Below are 20,975 nucleotides of genomic sequence, written 5' to 3'. Positions count from 1 at the left end.
TCCATGATGATTAATGATTTCGGAATTTTACATGTTTTACGGGTGCTTCCAGGTTAACGGATGGTTTTGGACTTTTTCTTTTAGTTAATCAAATTTCACGAAATGTTCTACTTTCAAGATCAGTCTGTTTGTGCCATTTTTCTGCCAAATGATTATACCCTACAAGATTTTCAGATGATTCCATTGTTTTCTGCAGTTTGAAGATTCTGATTACTACCTATCACATTTTCATATGTTCTTCAGTTAATTTTTGCTTTTTTTTTCATCTATTCCATTTCTTTAGCTAATGTTTCGTTTTTCATTCAGCATGAAAAGCATTCCCACTTTGCTGTTTCTCCCAAACAGCTTTTTCTAGTTTGATGTTACAATTACTAAAAAATCTGAATTATTTTATTTGTTTTGAAAAAACCTTTAGCAGATGAAAACTATGATCCTTTCCCAATACCACTGAAGCTAAAACAGAATTTGTAAAGAAAAAAAATGATATAGATCTAAAGGACCAGAGGGGGACCCAAAAGAAGAACAAAAGATTTGTCCCGCTATATTTTTCAAATATAAAAAGAAAATCCAGTAGCAAACAGTGAAATAAAGCATGAATATATTGAATATATAGATTACATTGCATATATAACAAAAGAAACAAATTAACCAGAAAATGTGTAAATAAGCAGAAAGGCTGTAAAAACGTCCACGGCTGAAAAATGCAGCACCCCAGAGTCTGGGTTTTATATAGGAAGAGAAAGGCAGGAAAAAGAGGGAGAGGGAGAAGGCATCCAATACCAGCACCCAATTTATATAGAAAGCTTTGTTACCAGTATAGTTCAAATTAACGATAGATTATTAATCTGTTTAATAAAATAAGATCTGCTCGATACAACTACTTAGTTAATCTTCCTCAATATTGGAGGGGAATCACATCATTAAAGATGGGTGCGTCTGAAAAGGAGCATAAATGTAAGTTTTTTATTATTTTGTTTGGTTTTCAGTTTTAAAGAAGAATTAAACCAGGATTTTATTTCAACATTTAATAATCCTATTGTGTGTCTGTAAATAACACAGAGGCCAAATAGCCAGAAAGCTCCCAGAGCTGAGAATTTACCTTCATCAACCAGACCAGGCAACAGGAAAACACCATCAAAGGATTAGCAGCAGCTAAATGCTAGGAGATGTTTAGCAGGATATTTACCTTAAATAACTGCCTTTGTTCCTCCTTCACCATGTAATCAGATGATGCTACAGTTGTTTCTACTGTTTCCTGGACAGCTGCAGTGCATTTGGTAGCCTTCAACAGCCTGGATTATAATCTGTGTCAATATTAAAACAGTTTAGTAAGACTTTTATATTTAGATTAAATTACAACCATTAAAACAAATCTATAAATTTTAATCATTCTCATGAGCAGCTTGACGCAACCATTTTATTGTCATTACACATCCAGATTAAGGAAAAATAAGCTCTAAGGGCATTAAAATAATCTGTCCTTTAATCAAGTTAATCAAGTTATAGTGAAACCTAATAGGGATATATTTTCACAATCCTAAACCTATTCTCCATTCATGAGTTCACAGATACAGCTGTGCTTTATGTATTAAATAAGCCGTTATTATTTTTGATGGGATGTAAATGTACAGTTTAATGTTAATGTTTATTTAACTTTTTCAGGTTCTGATAATATTAATAGTTTAGATGATACTTTTTATTTCTATATCTTTATAGCAGTTTTAAAGCTTGCGTCATTTTGGGTCGGGGCCCAATATCAATGTCTTCCATGGGGCCCCAAATTCCTGACGACACCACCCCCCACCCCCAGTACAGGGGCAGTGGCCCCCGTTGGCCCATGTCTAGGACCGCCCGTGTTATCTAACGACCAGAGCCACATTTCTGCTTAAGAAATAACTGTCTATGTGACAATTCTACTTTATTCTTAACATTGCATTGAAATAAAATCACAAAGCTTTACATTTTTTAATGCACAAACTGTTTATTTCTATCATTATTTTATTTTTTTTGAATATATTTTTAAGTAGCATATTTTCTTGCTTATTGACTAAATAAAGCCCATTAGAAGTTTGCTCTAACTATGCATTTAGAGTCAGACTCCTGCTTTGAGGGGAGGGCTGCTTGTTATCGGCGCTGCTGTGGAGATAGAGAAGCGCGCTTTAGAGTCTCCGCGCGCGGCCGCTCTCAGCGCGTGCCTGTCGGTATGTGAGCGTCACGTCGTGCTGATGTTTTAACCTTTGACGGTTCGGATGATGATCCGGAGGACGATCTGCGGCTGGAGAAGGAAGCGGAGAGGCGAGGGACGTGACTGAACCTGAGCTCCGGGATTCTGTGGAGTTGGCAGCAGTTAGTCCAGAAGGGATCTGCAGAAGCTTCTGCAGGTACTGATTGCAACATATGTGGGAAACTGCTGTTTAATGACAGCTGCTGGATCATGTTTCTAATGCACAAATGATCAGCAATTAAAATGCATCAGTTTGACAGCACAGATAACTGCTCCATTTGCTTTGGATTACGGAATTATGGCTTAGATTTACATTTTGGATGGGGATCATGTTGAGATTGGACATTTTTCTATATAACCTATGTTATTTATTTCTTCTCTCCCATTTTTAAATTAGCCCATGCAGAGAAGATGATGGGGTTAATAGCCTGTACATTGCTTTGAGAAAATGTAATATGTTACAAAATCTCTCTTGATTTTTATAGACTAAAACTATATATTTGTGGTCAAGTTAGTTAAAAAACTTGTGTTGGAAAAGTATAAATGGATTGAAGTATTAATTGACTGACTTAATAACTGCTACAGAACATAAAGGTACATTTAAGGCACTGGAAGCTAAAAAAAAAAACATTAAAACAAAAAAAGAGTGTAGGCTAGAAACCTTGGGTTCATTAGTTTGGATATTTTCCATTTGAGGTTCTGTGAAGTAATCATCAGGTTATTGTAATGTAGCACCGATGCCATTTTTGACCCCCGATGTGTGTGTGTGTATATATGAAGAACTGCATACTACTTGGATGTAAAATAATTTCCATCATGGCTTTGTCAAGCTGCTGCCTAGCTTTGAGATGCAGACTAATACAAAGTAAATCCAGTAGAACTTTTTATTGCCTACCTGGAATGGGTGACAATAGTTGAATAAACTTTTGGCTCTCAAAATGGTATCGGTGCCCTATTTGTTGGTACTCGCCGATACCGATACCACATTGTAGTGCTGGATCGGAGCCCTGCCCGATACTAGTTATTTGTCTTACCACTATGAGCTTATGGAGAGAAAACACCCAAAAAGCGGTGGAGACTAACAAATAGTTTGATATACAGAACTTATGAAATTAAGCTTCACCTGACTTGTACTATTTAAAACAACTGAACCTGCAAATGTTCTCCTATCTTCACCAAGCATGGAGTAAACTGTTGGATTATCTATTAGCTTTGCAGCAGAGTTGAAGACAGGTGAAGGGTTTGTGATCCAGGCAGGGATGCTGCCAGGAATTTGGAGCCCCATGACAGACATCATAGTGCACCCCCCACCCCCTGCATCAAAAAATGTATGCAAGGTTTAAAAACTGCAAAGAGTATCATTTAAATTATATGTAATTTTAACAAAGAAAATTATCCTAACTTCAAAAATTCAAATGTACATTACCTCTAAAATTTACATGAAAAAATATCCTCTCAATATAATAACAGCTTTATTAAAAAAAAAAAAAAACAGCTGTATCTGTGTACACATTAAAAGAAAATAGGTTTTGGATTTTGAAAATGAATAATCTCCTCTTACTTTTCACTATAGCTAATAAAGGACAGATTAATTATATGCTGGCCTTTAGAACTTATTTTTAATCAATGTATATGTGCAATGACAAAGCATGTAGTTATGGCGTGGCTGCATCAGGCTGTTCATGAAAATGATAGCGATTTATGGATTTCTTTAATGGCTGTAAATCAATCTGAATATAAAAATATAAAAACTGAACTATTTTAATATTGATACTGTTTTTAATAAGATTGCTGGAGGCAATTCAGGCAACTTTCTCCTTCAGTTGTCCAGGATCCAGTGTAAACAACTACAGGCCATTTCATTTTATAGTGATCATTATTTAGAGAAAAAATGTGTTTGAACTTTTATTATAAACAAAAGTGTAATATGAATAATTTGGAAATGTATAAAGAGAGAACATCCCACAGACCCTCTAATGATGCCAACTGACCTGTCCCTGAACACAATTTAGCTTAAATTTCTTTAGGGGAGGGTGGGGTATTGAAGAGACGTGGCTGCTGCTGCAAACTTGATGAGGACTAACTAAAGACCAGAACACACCAGTTGCCTTTTTAATCTCCGATCAGATTTTTTTGTCACTCTGATTGCGTATAGTTAGGCTTGGACTAGGCAGGGTGGGCAGATCTGCGCAGATTTTTTCACTTCCGTCACTGTGCAACACAAATTAAAAGCGTTTCCCACATTTGACTTGGACAGATTATGGAAAGTTATATAAAAAAAAAACAACCACTGGAACAGTTATAAAGCAAAGCTCCACTCAACAAGTCTCTGCAAAATCTCAAACCAGAACATATAGAGAATTTTCATATATTAAAAACATAATGAAATCTACATCTAAAGAAAAGAAAAACACAGAAATAAACACAGTGGGATGGTTTATATGTTGGCAGAGGCAGAGAGAGGTGATTATCAAAGAGAGAGATCTGTGAAGTTAATCAGTTTTTCTTTCTTTTTTTCATAAAGAGATGAGAGATACAACAGGCTTACCTGCTTTGTCTGCCCCTCATTATTTAGTTTTTGTGAGACTCAAAGAGGATCACTATTTTACTATACCTGTTTTTTCTTCTCCTGAAATTAAATTTTTTTTCCAAGGAGATAGATAAACAGCATTTTCTGCTCATCGTTTTTTCAGCGGCTCAAAGAGAATGACTACTTTGTCAATTCTCTGTCCTCCTGAACTTATTGTGGGTAAAGTATTCTATTTTTTTTATGTATAATTGATTATTTTTGCATGGGTCTGTCCTGCTCATTATATACATATATATACTCTATATATCGACTACAAAACTGGACATTTCCTCATGCGACAAACCGATTTAATTTTGTATTTTCCGCCAAAGCAGATGTGTTTTACTTTGTAACTGCGTCTCTCTTGCTCTCAGACCCATGATATTGCCTCTGAATTGCTGTGTCGTCTGACTAAAATAGACCTGGGGTCTGTCTCAGTCTGACCTACACAAACCCCTTTGAGCGAAACCGTGTCGGGAGTGATCTCCCCATTGACTTACAATAAGCGCTAAACGCCACAACCTCATCCGACATTATGTTCCGTCTAATCGGATGCAAAATTGAATTCTGTGTGTTCCAGCAGATAGCTAGCTGGTCTTAAAACATCTGAGCCTTGTTCCAGAAAATCATTATGGTTTCTTAAAAATATCTACATCTGCAATACCCCTTAGGAATAATAGTCATCACCATCTTGATCAGCTCATTTTGTCACTGCACCTTTTTACATTCCAATTAAATGTATCCTCTGCATTGAGCAGAGGGCTCCCACTGTGCAGTGACTGGGAATCATTCTGGGGGTTATGGTACCCAGTGTGGTATTTGAGGATATGAATGAGGGAGGCTGGAGCCATCTCAGTAACGCATGTGTGTGATCATGTGTTCAGAGTCAAAGAAGAGAGCTCAGTCAAAAGTTTTCTGCAGAACAGATCAAATGCAGATAAATTCACTTCTGGTAATCTCTTGGCAGGCACCCTGCTCATAAATATGCAAAGGGAAGATGTTTAAGCTTAGTAAATAGCAGGGCAATGTTTCAGAAAGTGGCATAAGTTAAACTGTTAGTCAAGTTGCTATTGCAACAGCCTACAGTTTCTGAACCAACTCTGGTCAGTTTAGAACTGGGTTGATATGCTCCACTTTCTTAATTTTGGTCGGTTGAGGATGTGGGTAGCAGCATTCTGGATCAACTGCAGCTGTGTCATCCACTTTTTAGGAAGACTTGTAAAAACAGTGCTGCAGTAATAGGGCCGATTGATATTCACAAATATCGAAGTTGAGATTACATTATTGCAGTTGCACTTTTATTTAGATTTTTCTTTGCATTAAACAAAATGATGTAAATGGTTCACTACAGGGTTTCAGTTTTTTTTTCATGACCTGGAAATATTGCTTGTGCAAAGTCCTTTTTTATAGAACTTTACTGTAACCTTTGGTCAAGAAGAGATCAATTCTAATTGCATACATGAATGTGCATGCTAGCTGTACAGCTGTTTCATGGTGAGTTTTAGTGATGGACATATTTCAGCTTCAACTACATGTCATTATAAGTAATAAGCTAAGTTGAATGCTTTTTAATTCATTAGAACTTGATTCAACTTTATTTATACATATAATATTGAACTCCTGCCATGTCTTTCTGTGCTTGCAAGGTGACAGCTATATGCACATTTAATTCAAAAGCAAATGTTTTTTTTAGATTGGTGGTGTTTATTACAAAATCTAGGAGAGTAACAGCATTAGATCAACTAGTGATCTCTAAAATAATAGTGTTTTTGCCAGCCCTTGTCAAGCTTCATGAACAGATTTTTTTTTTCCAAATCTAAAGTCAAGGCAGTGAGTAAAAGCAGATCATTTAGCAATGTCCAATTAAACCAGACAAAATCAATCTTTTCTGAAAATGTGTGTTGTTAGATCTTACTTGAACGTCCATAAAATGTGCTGGTGAATCACATATGGCTTCTTTAATGGAAGACACACCCTTTCATAACAAAAACTTAGTACCTGGATAAGATATTATCTCTTATATTGACTAATTAGCTGTATCGGATATCAGTGATTTGATATTGGATTTCGAGGATCCAATCCAATGCAGTGCAGTCTTTTTGCTGATTAAATGTTACATAATGTTATAATATACAGTACATTTATGCCTATGAAATTCTTTTTTACCTTATTTAAAAAATGTTTATGCCAAGGCTAAAGCCTCCACTCACATGGCAAGATAAAGCGGGTAAAATAAATATAAAAAAATAATAGCAACAAACAAAAATAATCAAGGTCAATGGGCTGGTGGGGCAGCGCCCTAGCGCCCTCTATTGGCCAGCTGCCACTGGTTTGAAAGTCATTTATTCTTGAGATGTTTTCTGCAGCAACTCAAAAACATAATTTCAAGCTTTTTGTGTTCATGTTTATGTGTTTACACTGGTTTTACACAATCTTTTCACAGGTATTAACAATAACTAGGAGCTGGTAAGGGAGAAGCCTTAATTTAATTTTATTTTATTTAGATGTGAACAACAATTTAAGTTTACTGTTACTGTGATGATTTGTGCTAAGTGTGGTACAAACTGTTTAGAGGTTAGAAGAGGTTACAGTACAAGATGGGAAGTTAAATGTTAAGAATTTTAATGTGCAATGATTTATAATATCATAAACCTTGCATTATGGACATTGCACATGGGCAAAGCAAGACTGATAAATTCCAGAAACAATAACTTTCCCATATCAGACATAGAACACTTGACATCTAAAGGCTTTCAAAATTCTGAAGTCTTAAAACCTTCAAGATCGATAATTTGATAATTTTAATCAGCTGTTTTTTTTTGCTCGAAACTGCCACAGTAGCCGATTTACCAGGTGAATTGAAAGATTTCCTGTCCAGTTTTGTCATTTTAGGCTGATCTGTTTTTTGTTTTTTTTGTCGTTGTTGTCTGTTTGTTTGTATTGTTTTCTTAGATGAAAATGTTCTCACAATGCTGATCTCAAAATGGAAATACCAACCAGTAGCCATGGGCACAACCACATCCTGGGATTCCTTCAGCGACAACAACCCAAATTGGTTTTGGTTGGTTAATTGTTCAACATACCAGGCCACTTGTCCTCTTGTGCTCTACCCTCCAAATGTTTGGATGCCTGAAATCACACACCTGACACAGGTAACTCTTGATGCGTTGAGTCCTGTATTGATGCTGATAAACAGGGCTTGACATTAACTTTCTTGCTCACTAGCCACTGTGGCTAGTAGTTTTCCAAAGTTACAAACCACTCCGCCTTTTCACTAACCACAATTTTCTTGCAGGGGAATGATGATCAATATTGCAAAGATGTCTAAAGTTTACTTGAACTAAATTTACAAACCCTTTAAATGAGAATGACTCTTGTACGTGCTTCTATCAAGGCTACAGCACATGTTTCTAACTACATATTACCGTATCATGAAATATTCAGCTCATAAGATTCTGTTTAAAGCTTCTATTACATGATAATTAGCAGAGCACAAATTAATAAAACACGTGGTTGATAATTGCATATTAAAAGTGGTGCAGGAAAAAAGGAGATTAATTTGAACATGGAAAAAGGCAATAAGAAAAACTCTGTTTCAATATTTATTTAGAACAGTAAATATTTACTAAGAGCATAGAAAATAGTAATAAAATAAAATAATTTTACCTTCTGTTTGAAAAGTAAATGTAGAAATAAAAAAATATTTCAGAGCTTTCATCAGCAGTGTCATACCATGTCTTCTTGTCTCTGTGCTCAATGAAAACGGGTCTTTGAAACTGAGGACATCTAACATGCCAAAACTTGATCGTGGGGGGCTTGATCAAAGTCTGTGATGAAAGCTGATCAGTCAGCAGGTCTGATAAGGTATTGCTCTTAAGACTGGCCTGGCAGTCACTTTTGATCAGCTTCATGGCACTAAATCTGCACTAATAATCAGCTGTTGAAAGAGGAATGCAGAGGACAAGGTCAACCACATGCAGTAGATCTGACCAGACGTGGTCAAGCTGCAGAATAACCTCTGGCCAAAAAATGTCTTTTAAAATATTCGGGTTGTGGTAGTCTTGACTTGAGAACAGTCCACTGGTCCAAGACTGTTCCCACTTATACCCCAGATCTCATCTGAGTGGGCTCAAAGTGAGTGATCTCCTGAACATTTGAGTCAGCAATATAATAGAGATAGATGATGCCAGATATAATTATATAAAGTTAGTTACTTAGATATTTCAGTTAATCTGGTCATTTTGGATACAAAATCCTCCCTCCCAATTTACCAACATTTCTGTTTTCATCTGACTAGTATCAGAAACTGGTAATCTGCATGGAACATATGATCCCATGGCTAACATCTCAGAACCTGTTATCAATTGTCTCTGACAGCAGATTTATAATATGGCCCTTGGATTGATCCAGGTATTAGTTATAACATTCTTTGAGGCTGACACCGACATACTGGTTTGTTCCAAGCACTTTCTTCAGCATGGGCCCAGGTGTCTGAATTACAAGACAGACAGGGAGAAAGAAAGATCGACTCCAATCCCAGCACATCCCCTAGCACTACTTTCAGCCCTACCCCAAAATTAGCTTTTTCCTGTGAGGGTAGTGGTGTCCCAATTCCTCTTTGTTTGTAGGAATAGTGGAGATAACAAGGGGTAGGCTAATGATAAAGCTAATGATTTCAGGTGCTTACTTGCCGAGGAAAGGCCAGAGACAATTTCACAGAGATAATGGAGAACAAGGATTTTACCCAGAGACTCACAGTTTTTTTTTTTTTTTTTTACTTTAGGAAGCCAAAGATAATTGTTGGCGTCAGCCTTTCTTGGTTCACCAGATTCTCCCAGACAACAGAGGTTAGGTGAGACAGTGCTCTGGAGCTAAGACAAGAGCAACAGCGAAAGCAGCAAGAAAACCAGGAAGAGGCTGCCAGATGATAATATTATAATTCATATAAAACAACAAACATGTTAAGTTAATAATAAAAACATATATTTTTTAGTTTTATTTGGATTTGTATTTGTGTATTGAAGCCTGTGAGGAGGACAGGCAATCATAAAATTTGGCCATGGTCACTAACCTCGCGGTTCCACTAAAGGCACTAATGTCACAGATTGTCTGCTGAGCGTCCACGTCCCGCTGCCACATGTGGATGCAGCCATTCTAGTCAAAGTGGTTCCATCTGGCGTGCCGCATCCTTGAAGCATCTCTCCTACCCTAATAGACACCAGAGATGTAGGGTTAATCTTTTCAAAGCTGCTCCTCAAACTTGCCCTGTTCACATAGCTCTTGTGATAAAAGGAATACTGGTCACTTAGAATGTCAACAACTTCCCTTGCCAGGTTGTTCTGGGACACAGCAGCAAAGTAGCCTAACTTCAGCCGATTGGACATGAAGTTTATGCATAGAATGTATGCTCTGTCTCTGTACAGCTGACTGACTATCCCTCTCTTGACCCCTTTCATGATGGCAGCACCATTTTTTCCAAACGCTACTTGTTTCTGTGGCTTCTGCCTTGTCTCATCTTTACTCCCTGTCACAGTTTTCATTATTGATAATATAACTACAGTGACCTGTCTGGCATCTTCCATCACTGCACTGTCTGGCAGAAACTTTGTGGTGGCCAGAGCTTCTTTCAGTTTTTTCTTTCAACATCAGCAATGTGAAATATGAACTCATTAACTCTATTTGAGTCCCTTTAAGTATTTCCAACATTTAGCCCTTGTTTTCTCATCCATCCTAGACAAAATACACATCAATATTGTTATGACCAATGTAGGTTCATGAAAAATAATAATTAACACAAGGATCATTTAATAATAAACATTTAATGTAATGCTTCCTGGCACATCTACATAGTGCATTAAAGGTGGATCTACTTCTCTATAGCATGTGCGTTGTGAAACAGAATTCTGTTCTCAAGCTTGGCCAACTTCAAGGGGGCCAGGGACTTCCCCACCACACTGTCTGATAAAGAACCATCTTTGCTCATTTTGTTGCAATATATTTTTTATGCCGATGTGATTTCATGGTTCTTTATCGTTTAAGTTAGAATTTTTGGTTTAGACCTACGTCATCTTTTTACTGCCATAGATCCTACAGTCTTACACTACTCTTGCCATGGACACAGTTTTTGGTGCTGATGCACCCTAATTTTCCATGTGTTTGCTTTTTTAATAACTCCCATCCACTATAATTGAGGAACTTTATGCACTCATCTTTAAACTGGATGGCTGTGCCAACCATTTGGTGGATAGAAGAGGTATTACAAAAACAAACACTTATACTAGACTGGAAAGACTGTGCAGACTTGATTTTAATTCAGTTTAATGAATTTATCATTATTTATTAATTTTCACGATAAGGGAAATGACCACCATGTAAACAGGCAGTAAGTTAGCAGAGAACATTGCCCAGGGTGCTGCTTATGTCTGTTTTTCCTTGTTAAGTTCAAATAAAAAGAAAAGAAATAAAATGCAGTAATCCCTGTTCACTGAACAGGTGGTTTTAGACCTAAAAACTAAATTTTAAAATAATTTTTATTTTTTTAAATAATGCCTTCAGCATGTAGACAGCACAATAAGAAATATATTTGCACAGTTTATTTGCTAAAAAGACATTAAATTTGGTCCTTTAAATGTGGAGCTGCAATACCTTTAAGTTTTTTTTCAAAAGGTTAGGAAATGTTTATATGAACTAACTAATATTCTATTTTTTGTTGATGTTGTTGAGTATTTATAGCACTAGTAACTGTTATTTGGACAGTAGGCTGACAGGAAAGTGGGTATGAGAGAGGGGGAGAGACATGTAGCAAAGAACCACAGGTTGGATTCAAACCTGGGTCGGCCGCATCGCAGAATAAGGCCTGCATAACATTTCACATTTGAGAAATTTACCTGCATTTAACCCTTTCCATTGGGGAGCAGTGGGCTGCCATTTTGCAGCAGTGTGGGGTTAAGGGTCTTGCACAGAGACCCAGAATGCAGTCTGTGGGAGTGTGGCTTGAACTCAGAACCTCAGGATTCCAAGCTCCATGCCCTAACCACTAGACGGCCATTCCGGGACATGACAACGATAAGACTATTTGTTTTTGCTGCTGTAAATACTGAGGCAGAGATATACTGTCTTTTATAGACTGGTTGACTGTTATTTATTGGTTTTTGGCTGTTATTTTTGGTTTTGGAGTCAACTGTGCCAGCCTTTCTTTTATCAAAATATGCTTTACCCCCATTTTACAGTTTGAATGCTTACATATTTAAACTGTACAACTGTACAATAAAAATAAAAGTTCATTGGTTAAATAAACCAGCGGATGGATATTTATCAGCTCTGTTTAATATTAAATCAGTAAGACTTGAGTTTGTAGATGTCTTTAGATGGGCACCTGACCAGCGGTATCTGTTGAAGATTGCAAAGAGCAATAGCACAGGTAAGAGCATTAGGTGCCTAACGAGACTAAACAGAGAGTAATGTGACGATTCATCATTGCATAAATAAAAATGAAATATCCCTAAATTTCTATGGTGTACAAGGAGCTACTGTATGAAAACTAAAATAGCAGAATCTGAATTTAAAGGGAAGAGTTTAGTTTTCTTACGTACATGGAAATAATTTTAGATTGAAACTGGATCGAACATAGTTCCGACAAAAATATTGCTACAGCAACTCCTCTATCTCTGTTAATTTGACTATTGAGGAGGATGAATGTTTTGTTGCACTTTGAAATGGTTTTATTTCTCCTCTGTTTCCATTATGGCCAGAAAGTTAAGATTAATATTCCAGTTGATGGGTTTTAAGAGGTCCCTTTTGTATTCCTCTTCTTATGTAAATTCTTCTTTCTTATGAAAATGGTCTTTTAGTGAGTTCAGCTTCCTCTGCAGACTCCAGATAAGATTCAGTTTTAATGATCCCTGAGGCAAAGTGAATATTTTTCTGTAATTTATTTTGCTGCTTGTAAACTCTTTTGGTTCTTCTTTGATTTTTTGCAGCATAATCTCAAGTGGGAGATTTGTATCATATCAGATAACTGTCCTTTGATTCTCGTTTAAATAGAATTGTATAAAAAAAAGACTAACTGGAAATGATATTAAACTCCTCAAGTGTTGAATCAAGGAGCAATGTTGCTAAGTATTTTGATGTTCTGTTGTCATCTTTAGAGACAGAAGCACACATATAAAACAACCATATAATCCCTGATTTATAAATATTGACTGTACTGTCTCTTTAAAATGCCTTGATATTACATGTGTTCTGAATTGGCGCTATAAAAATAAACAGAATTGAATTGAATGGGCTCAGTGCACAACTGCTCTACTTCCTGAACTTGGGGCAATTTTTTTTCCTTGTCTCTGATTACTGGGTGAATTGATTAATCCAGGTGTTCCCTCTGTAACCATGGCTACACACTTCTGGATTAATGAGTTCATCCAGTAATAAAAGACAGGAAACAAAAGAGCTGCCTGAAGTTCAGGAAGTAGTGGGCTGAATCCCAAACCGGCCCCTTAACACTAACCCTGAGCACCAACCCTCTGTTTGCACGTTCCCTAGACTTAAACAACTTTTATTGTCATTCTTATATACACAGAGGGCCGGATTTATCAAGATCCAATTTTGCGTGCAGTAATTTGCGCTCGCAAACTGGAATTTTGCGCGAGGGGCTGAACCATGGTTTGGGGGTGATTTAACAAGAGTGATTGCGTAACTGGTGGCAGGTGCAAAACTGTTGGAGACGCCCTATTTAAATGATGGTTATGTGTGTTTTGTGGTTTGCGGCAAAGTAGTTTGTAGTTTGTACAAACTAGTGCATTAAGAAATTTAAATCTTACAGTGACCCCCAACAATATATATATATATATATATATATATATATATATATATATATATATATATATATATATAATATATAATATATATATATAAATATATATATATAAATATATATATATAAATATATATATATATAATATATATATAATATATATAATATATATATATATATATATATTTCAATCTGAAAAACTCACACAGAGAGAAAAGATAATTAGAAGAATTTATTGATAAGAAAGTATAGTCTTTGGCGCTCAGACCTCGGCAGGAACATTCATGCTGAATTATGCTTTAACATGCATGAGTAGATGAATGTGAATAGGGATGTTCCCCCCGGGCCTGAAACTGGTGGTGGTTTAATCCGAGCTGGTTGACAAGGTGATCTGCTGGGCAGAATTGTGGGACTAGAAGACTGAGGGAGTTGACGCCGGGGCTTCACTCAGACTCGGGATATAGAGGTCCTGCTCGGTGATGCAGGCACCGTGAAGTGTCCATGATGAGCAAGCATGAAGCGACAGTGGAGAGGAAAAACTCCCCTTTGGGAAGAAACCTCTGGCAGAACCGGGCTCAACATGGTGGTCTTCTGCCGGACCAATGCGATGAGGCGTGGGATGGTGACAACTGGGATTAATACTCTCTGATGAGGTTGAGGTGAAGTCGTGTCATGGAGGACGATTCAGCTGCGATGGCGGAGAAGGGGATGGAGGTGGGTGAATTGTCGTCTGAATCGAAATCCGACAGCGATTGCAGGATAGCGGCTGTGGTGAGATTTGAGGGAGTTTATAAAGTGGAAGCAGGACGCTGATTGGGCTTCGTGGTGGAGTAGTTCGAAGCTGATTGGCTCGCTTCAGAGACGGATCGGCTTCTGATTGATGGAGGTAAGTCAGAGTTTCTTCAATTGAACTTTCGCTAGAGCTTCATTTCAATCTGAAAAACTCACACAGAGAGAAAAGATAATTAGAAGAATTTATTGATAAGAAAGTATAGTCTTTGGCGCTCAGACCTCGGCAGGAACATTCATGCTGAATTATGCTTTAACATGCATGAGTAGATGAATGTGAATAGGGATGTTCCCCCAAAAAGCCGAGGTCGAGGCCGGAGAGTCCGTATGCTCGTAGGGCATACGCTAGGGACAGAATAAAGAATGCGTAATGAAATGCTGAGAAGGTTTGCGAACAACTTACCGAGCCAGGTTGTTGATGAGGATGGCGACCACGGTTGACGCCGAGAACTTACCGATGATGATTTACCCATGATGATGATGATGATTTACCCATGATGATGATGATGATCCCATGATGATGATGATGATGATGATCCCATGATGATGATGATGATCCCATGATGATGATGATGATGATGATGATCCCATGATGATGATGATGATGATGATCCCATGATGATGATGATGATGATGATGATCCCATGATGATGATGATGATGATGATGATCCCATGATGATGATGATGATGATCCCATGATGATGATGACGATGATGAACCCATGACGATGATGATGACGATGATGATGAATCCTGCGGATGATGATGATGAATCCTGCGGATGATGATGATGATGATGATGATGACGACGACGCATCCCATTATGATGATGATGAATCTTGCGGATGAGTCTGATAATGAATCTTGCGGATGAGTCTGATAATGAATCTTGCGGATGAGTCTGATAATGAATCTTGCGGATGAGTCCATATAGAACATATAACATGACGGGATACAGACATGACAAGACGCAGACATGGTGCATATTGATGCATTGGAAATGCAAGCAAAATGGCGTAAGGGATGCATGACGAGACACGACGAGACACAGATAGGGAGCATGTGATGCATAGGGAATGAATCTTGCGGATGAGTCTGATAATGAATCTTGCGGATGAGTCTGATAATGAATCTTGCGGATGAGTCCATATAGAACATATAACATGACGGGATACAGACATGACGAGACGCAGACATGGTGCATATTGATGCATTGGAAATGCAAGCAAAATGGCGGAAGGGATGCATGACGAGACACGACGAGACACAGATAGGGAGCATGTGATGCATTAGGGAATGAATCTTGCGGATGAGTCTGATAATGAATCTTGCGGATGAGTCTGATAATGAATCTTGCAGATGAGTCTGATAATGAATCTTGCAGATGAGTCTGATAATGAATCTTGCGATGGTAACATATATGAAGAATTGATGCATTAGGGAATGCATGCTAAATGGTGTCAAGGATGCATGACGAGACACAGACCAGACGTGACGTGACACACAGGAGAATGCATATAAATGCCCGTCATAAAGGTGAGATTGCATGAATGCGAGCCAGAATGAAGATAGCATGAATAGCAAGGAGACAGCATGGAAGAGTGCATGAAGCAGGGAATAATGAAGAAAACTGATAAGGAGTGGGAGTAGAAAATGAGTTAGAGGATGGTCGTGATTTGGTCAGAAAATTATGAAAATGAGTTGAACCACCACCAGTATTTGTAATAGAGTTACCTAGAGGCAGAGAGAGCACTGAGCTGAGAGAATTGGTGAGAGTTCTGGGCGGATGAATGAGGTATAGGCTGGTGAACCATCGGCCCAGAGCTGAGGGAAGCCTCAGAACCCCGCGAGTAGCTGCAATGCAGCTGCTCGGTCCAGAACGAATGTCCAGATTACCTACTAGAGGGAAGGCCACGTGATTCTAAGAGTATCCTGAGGTGGTGAAGGAACCATGAGTGGGCGGATAAAAGTGCTTGAATGCCTGAACATGACGCGCCGAGATGATGAAACGTTAGGGACTGCAGCCAGTGATGCTTCTGATGAAGGCATGAGAGACTGGGAGGAGGAGTGACTTATTAGTGGCTTCAACTACTACGAAGTTATCGCAGTGGGCGGACGCGATTCCTTCCCAAGCCCCACGATGCAAGCTAGCTAGGGTTAGACCTCACACAAGCATAATGGGTGTGAATAAAAGAGGCCATGAACCCGTGAACCACCTGTCCTGAAGAACCCCCCAAAACCTACGGATGCAGCATCCGTAAAATTTTTGAAGCATGGCAGGAGATAGATAATGCCGACATAGAAAAGAAATTTTGTTCCAATTTAGAAGCAGTCAGACCATAGGATCCGAACGGCAGCCTACGTTCAGTAATCTGACCAAGGAGAGGGACGGAAATTGCCGGATCAAGCAACTGGGAATGAAAGCGCGACCTTGAGAAATAAGCGCATGGCAAATTAGCTGACCTAGCAAGGAGCGCAATTGGCATTTAGAAATGACTGATGTAGAACATCAGTTTTGTTTATATTTTTTTTTTTTTTTTTTTTTAAAGAAGAAGAAGAAGACAGAACGATAATCAGAAGTAATAATAAGGGGTGGTAAGATGACGGGCTGCTAAGACTGAGGTACGATATATAAAGCGTGCACGGCAGGGACAGGCAGGGACAGACTGATCGGATGGCCCTACTGCAGAAGCTCTGAGTAATCACGATAGATGCTGAATGCGGCCAAAAAAATAATAATTTGGCCAATAGAAGATCTCTGGTAGACGGAGATCGGATGATTTAAGGAAAACTGTGACGTCACCTGCTGATGCGACCTGCTGATCGACTTCAGGGGAGGGAAGAATAAGAGACTAAAATATTCCCCTGAATAATTTAGAACGAGGCTAGTGAAAATATCAGCATGTGTGTTAATATAAGTATGCCTGATAGAGGCAGACGAAGCATAACAGCAAACTCAAATAGATAGAAAATTATGAATGAAAACATGGTTGAATACGTCTTACCCTAAGGCTGGCCCGGCGGGCGTTCCCTAATGTGAATGAGGGGAGGGGGAGGTCCGTCTGAGCAGACAGCGGCAGGGATGACGTGGCAGTGCAGGGATTCCCACGTTTGGAGCGTGTGGACAGCGTCGAAGGATTGAGTGAGAGAGTCCGGTGGAGCGGAGGGAGGCTGAGAGCTGTTAAACGCCAGAAGGACTAGATGGGGGAGCTGCTATGAATCAGGAAGCTGAAGAGGTCCAAGGCTGCATTGAAACGATGAGAAGGAGCGGGCGTAGCGGTGACTGCTGCTGGGACAGATCCGGGAGGCCTTCTGCGCCTGGCGAGGGGAGCAGAGGACTTGCATGTCTTTTGCGGCCAGGAATCGGAGCGGATTGAAGCGGAAGGCGAGGGAGATGAATCACGAGGAGGTAGGAGGGAGGCTCGTTAAGACATCTGAGCAGAGTTTAGGTCGGAGCCTGGCAATATACCCTTGGAGTGTAACACGGAAGAAGGAGATGAGAGCGGCTAGACGGGAGCTTCTCCGAGCGGGGAAAATTGAATTGTCGTCTGAATCGAAATCCGACAGCGATTGCAGGATAGCGGCTGTGGTGAGATTTGAGGGAGTTTATAAAGTGGAAGCAGGACGCTGATTGGGCTTCGTGGTGGAGTAGTTCGAAGCTGATTGGCTCGCTTCAGAGACGGATCGGCTTCTGATTGATGGAGGTAAGTCAGTTTCTTCAATTGAACTTTCGCTAGAGCTTCATAATATATATATATATATATATATATATATATATATATATATATATATATATATATATATATATATATATATATATAATATATATATATATATATATATATATATATATATATATATATATATATATATATATATATATATATATATATATAATATATATATATATATATAATATATATATATATAAAAAGAAAAAACTTTGGCAACCTTTATTCACTAAGGTGGTATGTGGCTGAATTTCTACTTCACTGCAGGTGTTTTGTATTGGCCTGTAGAAAAATGCACATACCAAATGGCTCACAAGAAGTGACTGTGGATGAGATTACTGCGCGTACCCATCCCCGCAGCATTGGCATGTTGCTCCACAGGTGCAGGGGGGAGGTCGGGGTTCTCCGGTAGGGCGTCAGGGCGACATGGCATTTAGAACGTCAGACAGCACTTCTGAAAAACGAGATTGGGAGATCCCAGCTCTCGCTGCAACCGTACGCTGGAATGACCCAGATGCAAAAAAGTGCAATGTTGCAAGGAGTTTTGTGATATCTGGTATTGCGTGGGTCCTCCTTGTGGCTAGCTCCAAATCCATTCGGAGTTCCCCCAACAGCTCCAAAATGGCAATGCTGGATAAACGATATGTTTTGATGATCGTTTCCTCCTTCATTGCAAAAATATTCACACGGAGTGAAAAAATGCGTTCTCTGCGTCTCCTTGCTTCATTTCGATGTCTCCTTCTTGGGACAATAACCGCTGCCATGTGTGCGCAATCACGCATACAGACCATTTGCACCTTCTTTTGAAACGTGTTAAATATAGAGTCAGATACCATTAGCAAAATTGCTTTCAGGTTTAATAAATCACTTTGCGAGTGCTAAATAAATTTATTTACATGTTCTCCTCCCACAAAACGCACTTTTGCGTGTAAACGCCCCATATTGCATAGTTGTTGCAGAAAAAGTACTAAATGGATAAGAGGCGCTATTTAGCACGTTTTAAAGACCAAATCCTTTTAGCACGCTGTTGATAGATCAGTTTGTATATTTTTTAGCATGCGCAGTGAAATAGCTCACGTGTTTATACACGCAAACCTTTGATAGATCCGGCCCAGAGTGTATACAAAACAAAATTCTGTTTTTAAGTTCTGCTGGTTTGCTGCACATTCATCACACTGATAGAAAATCTCAAGTTAAGAAAATGCAAAAAGAACGTCATTAATTCCTAGATGGAAGGTCCTCTTTGAAGTAATATACATTCATATTTTAAATGAAAGGTAAACTGAACAGAACAGTTTTAAAGTAATGAACGTGAATGAGAGCAACGGTCACTCAGAGAAAAATGAGTGGCACACACAGCCCATGTTCTATTTAAGGACACTTTTCATTGGATAACGTCATCATAATTGCTGGCGCTATATAGCCATCCTTATTAACTGTATGCTGGGAATGTGCAATACCAAAATCTAATTCTTTGTATACACGTATAAACACAGAATAATACTGAAAGCATAAAAATATATATATATTTCTATTAAATGGGCATGGCAAATAATAAAGTTCTATATCAATCAGATTTTCTATATGAATATGGTCAAACCAAACTCTAGTTACTTTATTACAGTATTTGCTGATGGTTCAACATGTGTTGTTGGTGACAACTGACAGCTTCTTTTTTTGCTGTTTTTGTTTTATTTTAGTGGGAGTTTTCAAATGGACAATTTGTTCCTTTCCTGTCTCCGTTCTATGGTTCCTCATGTCTTTATTCCCAGCGTCCTGTCCACAAGGTACTGTTAACACTCTAACACACACTCACACATATATCACTGTAATGCTAACAAGCTGAAACTCTCATATGTTTGCAGCTATCTAAAGACTGGTTCACATCAGAGGGAATGCATGTCCATTTGAGAAGTGACTTAGCATTTTCACTAACCAAGTGGAATATGAGGAAGGAGAGTAGACACACACCCAGGACTCGTGTGTTTTCGTCATATTATCAACATTCGGGTAAGAATTATTTCCTGTGAAAAAGCAACCCACTGACCACTGGAGTCTATAAATTGAACTTGTTGAGAATCTTTGCTGATTTGCATCTTTTAAAAACATTTGATAAGCATTTGAGTTTTCATGAACGCCCACCCACACAGGTGATAATCAATACAATTTTTTTGCACAGTCATTTCCCAGGTGTCACTTTATGGGAATTTTTAGATATATAGATTTCCATGCCTTTAATATTACATTCCTCAAACTGCCTCCAGTAGGTTTTTTTACCAAGTAGTTTGAAAAATGAGCACCGTATTTTCTCCCCAATAGGCACAAATGAATAAAGCCCCTGCTTAGGGCCCAAATGCTTGAAATATAACAAAAATTGAGCAAACAAACAGCAACAGGTGCATCTTCAGCTTTTAACAATGTTCTCTGATTGTAGCTGTAATCAAGACTGATAAATAAATTGGGTGGAAAAAAACAAACTTTTCCTTTCTTTTGGGTGTTTTGCTTATTTTGCCTTTGGAGGCTTTGATCCTTTAAACAATAAAGGACATATTTACTGGACTTTTTTATGTACTAAAACATCACCATTTAATTAAATACTTTCATCCAACTGAACTCTTTAATTTATTATTGTACTTTTTGATATTGAGCTTATTTGATTATGGTTATGCTTTGGGAGAGTTTTGCATAAAAGATGCAGCTTATTTTGATTATCTTATTGCATGGGTTATGCAGCTTACTGATGAAATATCACTCATAGAGGTGAGGTATTATACCATCAACTAGCATTCCAAGTTGCTCTCATTTTCCCGAGCATGACAGCACCCAAATTCTCAAACTTGTTCTGATGTTTTG

General features: G+C 38.3%; 1 protein-coding gene across 1 annotated transcript in view; it reads left to right on the top strand.

The window, feature by feature from the left end:
• The first annotated feature begins 2,167 nt into the window (after positions 1 to 2,167).
• LOC119776009 (transcription elongation regulator 1) overlaps positions 2,168 to 20,975 on the top strand; it is a 39,530-nt gene continuing 20,722 nt past the window's right edge. The window contains exons 1-4 of the mRNA XM_038274200.1: positions 2,168 to 2,381; positions 7,746 to 7,945; positions 19,823 to 19,909; positions 19,988 to 20,132. Of these exons, the coding sequence (XP_038130128.1) occupies positions 7,763 to 7,945; positions 19,823 to 19,909; positions 19,988 to 20,132 (415 nt within the window). The 5' untranslated portion in view covers positions 2,168 to 2,381; positions 7,746 to 7,762. The remainder of the gene's footprint in view (positions 2,382 to 7,745; positions 7,946 to 19,822; positions 19,910 to 19,987; positions 20,133 to 20,975) is intronic.

Source organism: Cyprinodon tularosa, unplaced genomic scaffold, assembly GCF_016077235.1.
Source record: "Cyprinodon tularosa strain WSP-4 unplaced genomic scaffold, ASM1607723v1 ctg90, whole genome shotgun sequence".
Taxonomy (NCBI): Eukaryota; Metazoa; Chordata; class Actinopteri; order Cyprinodontiformes; family Cyprinodontidae; genus Cyprinodon; species Cyprinodon tularosa.
The sequence above is the reverse complement of the archived record's forward strand: the minus strand, read 5'-3'. Positions and strand labels throughout refer to the sequence as shown.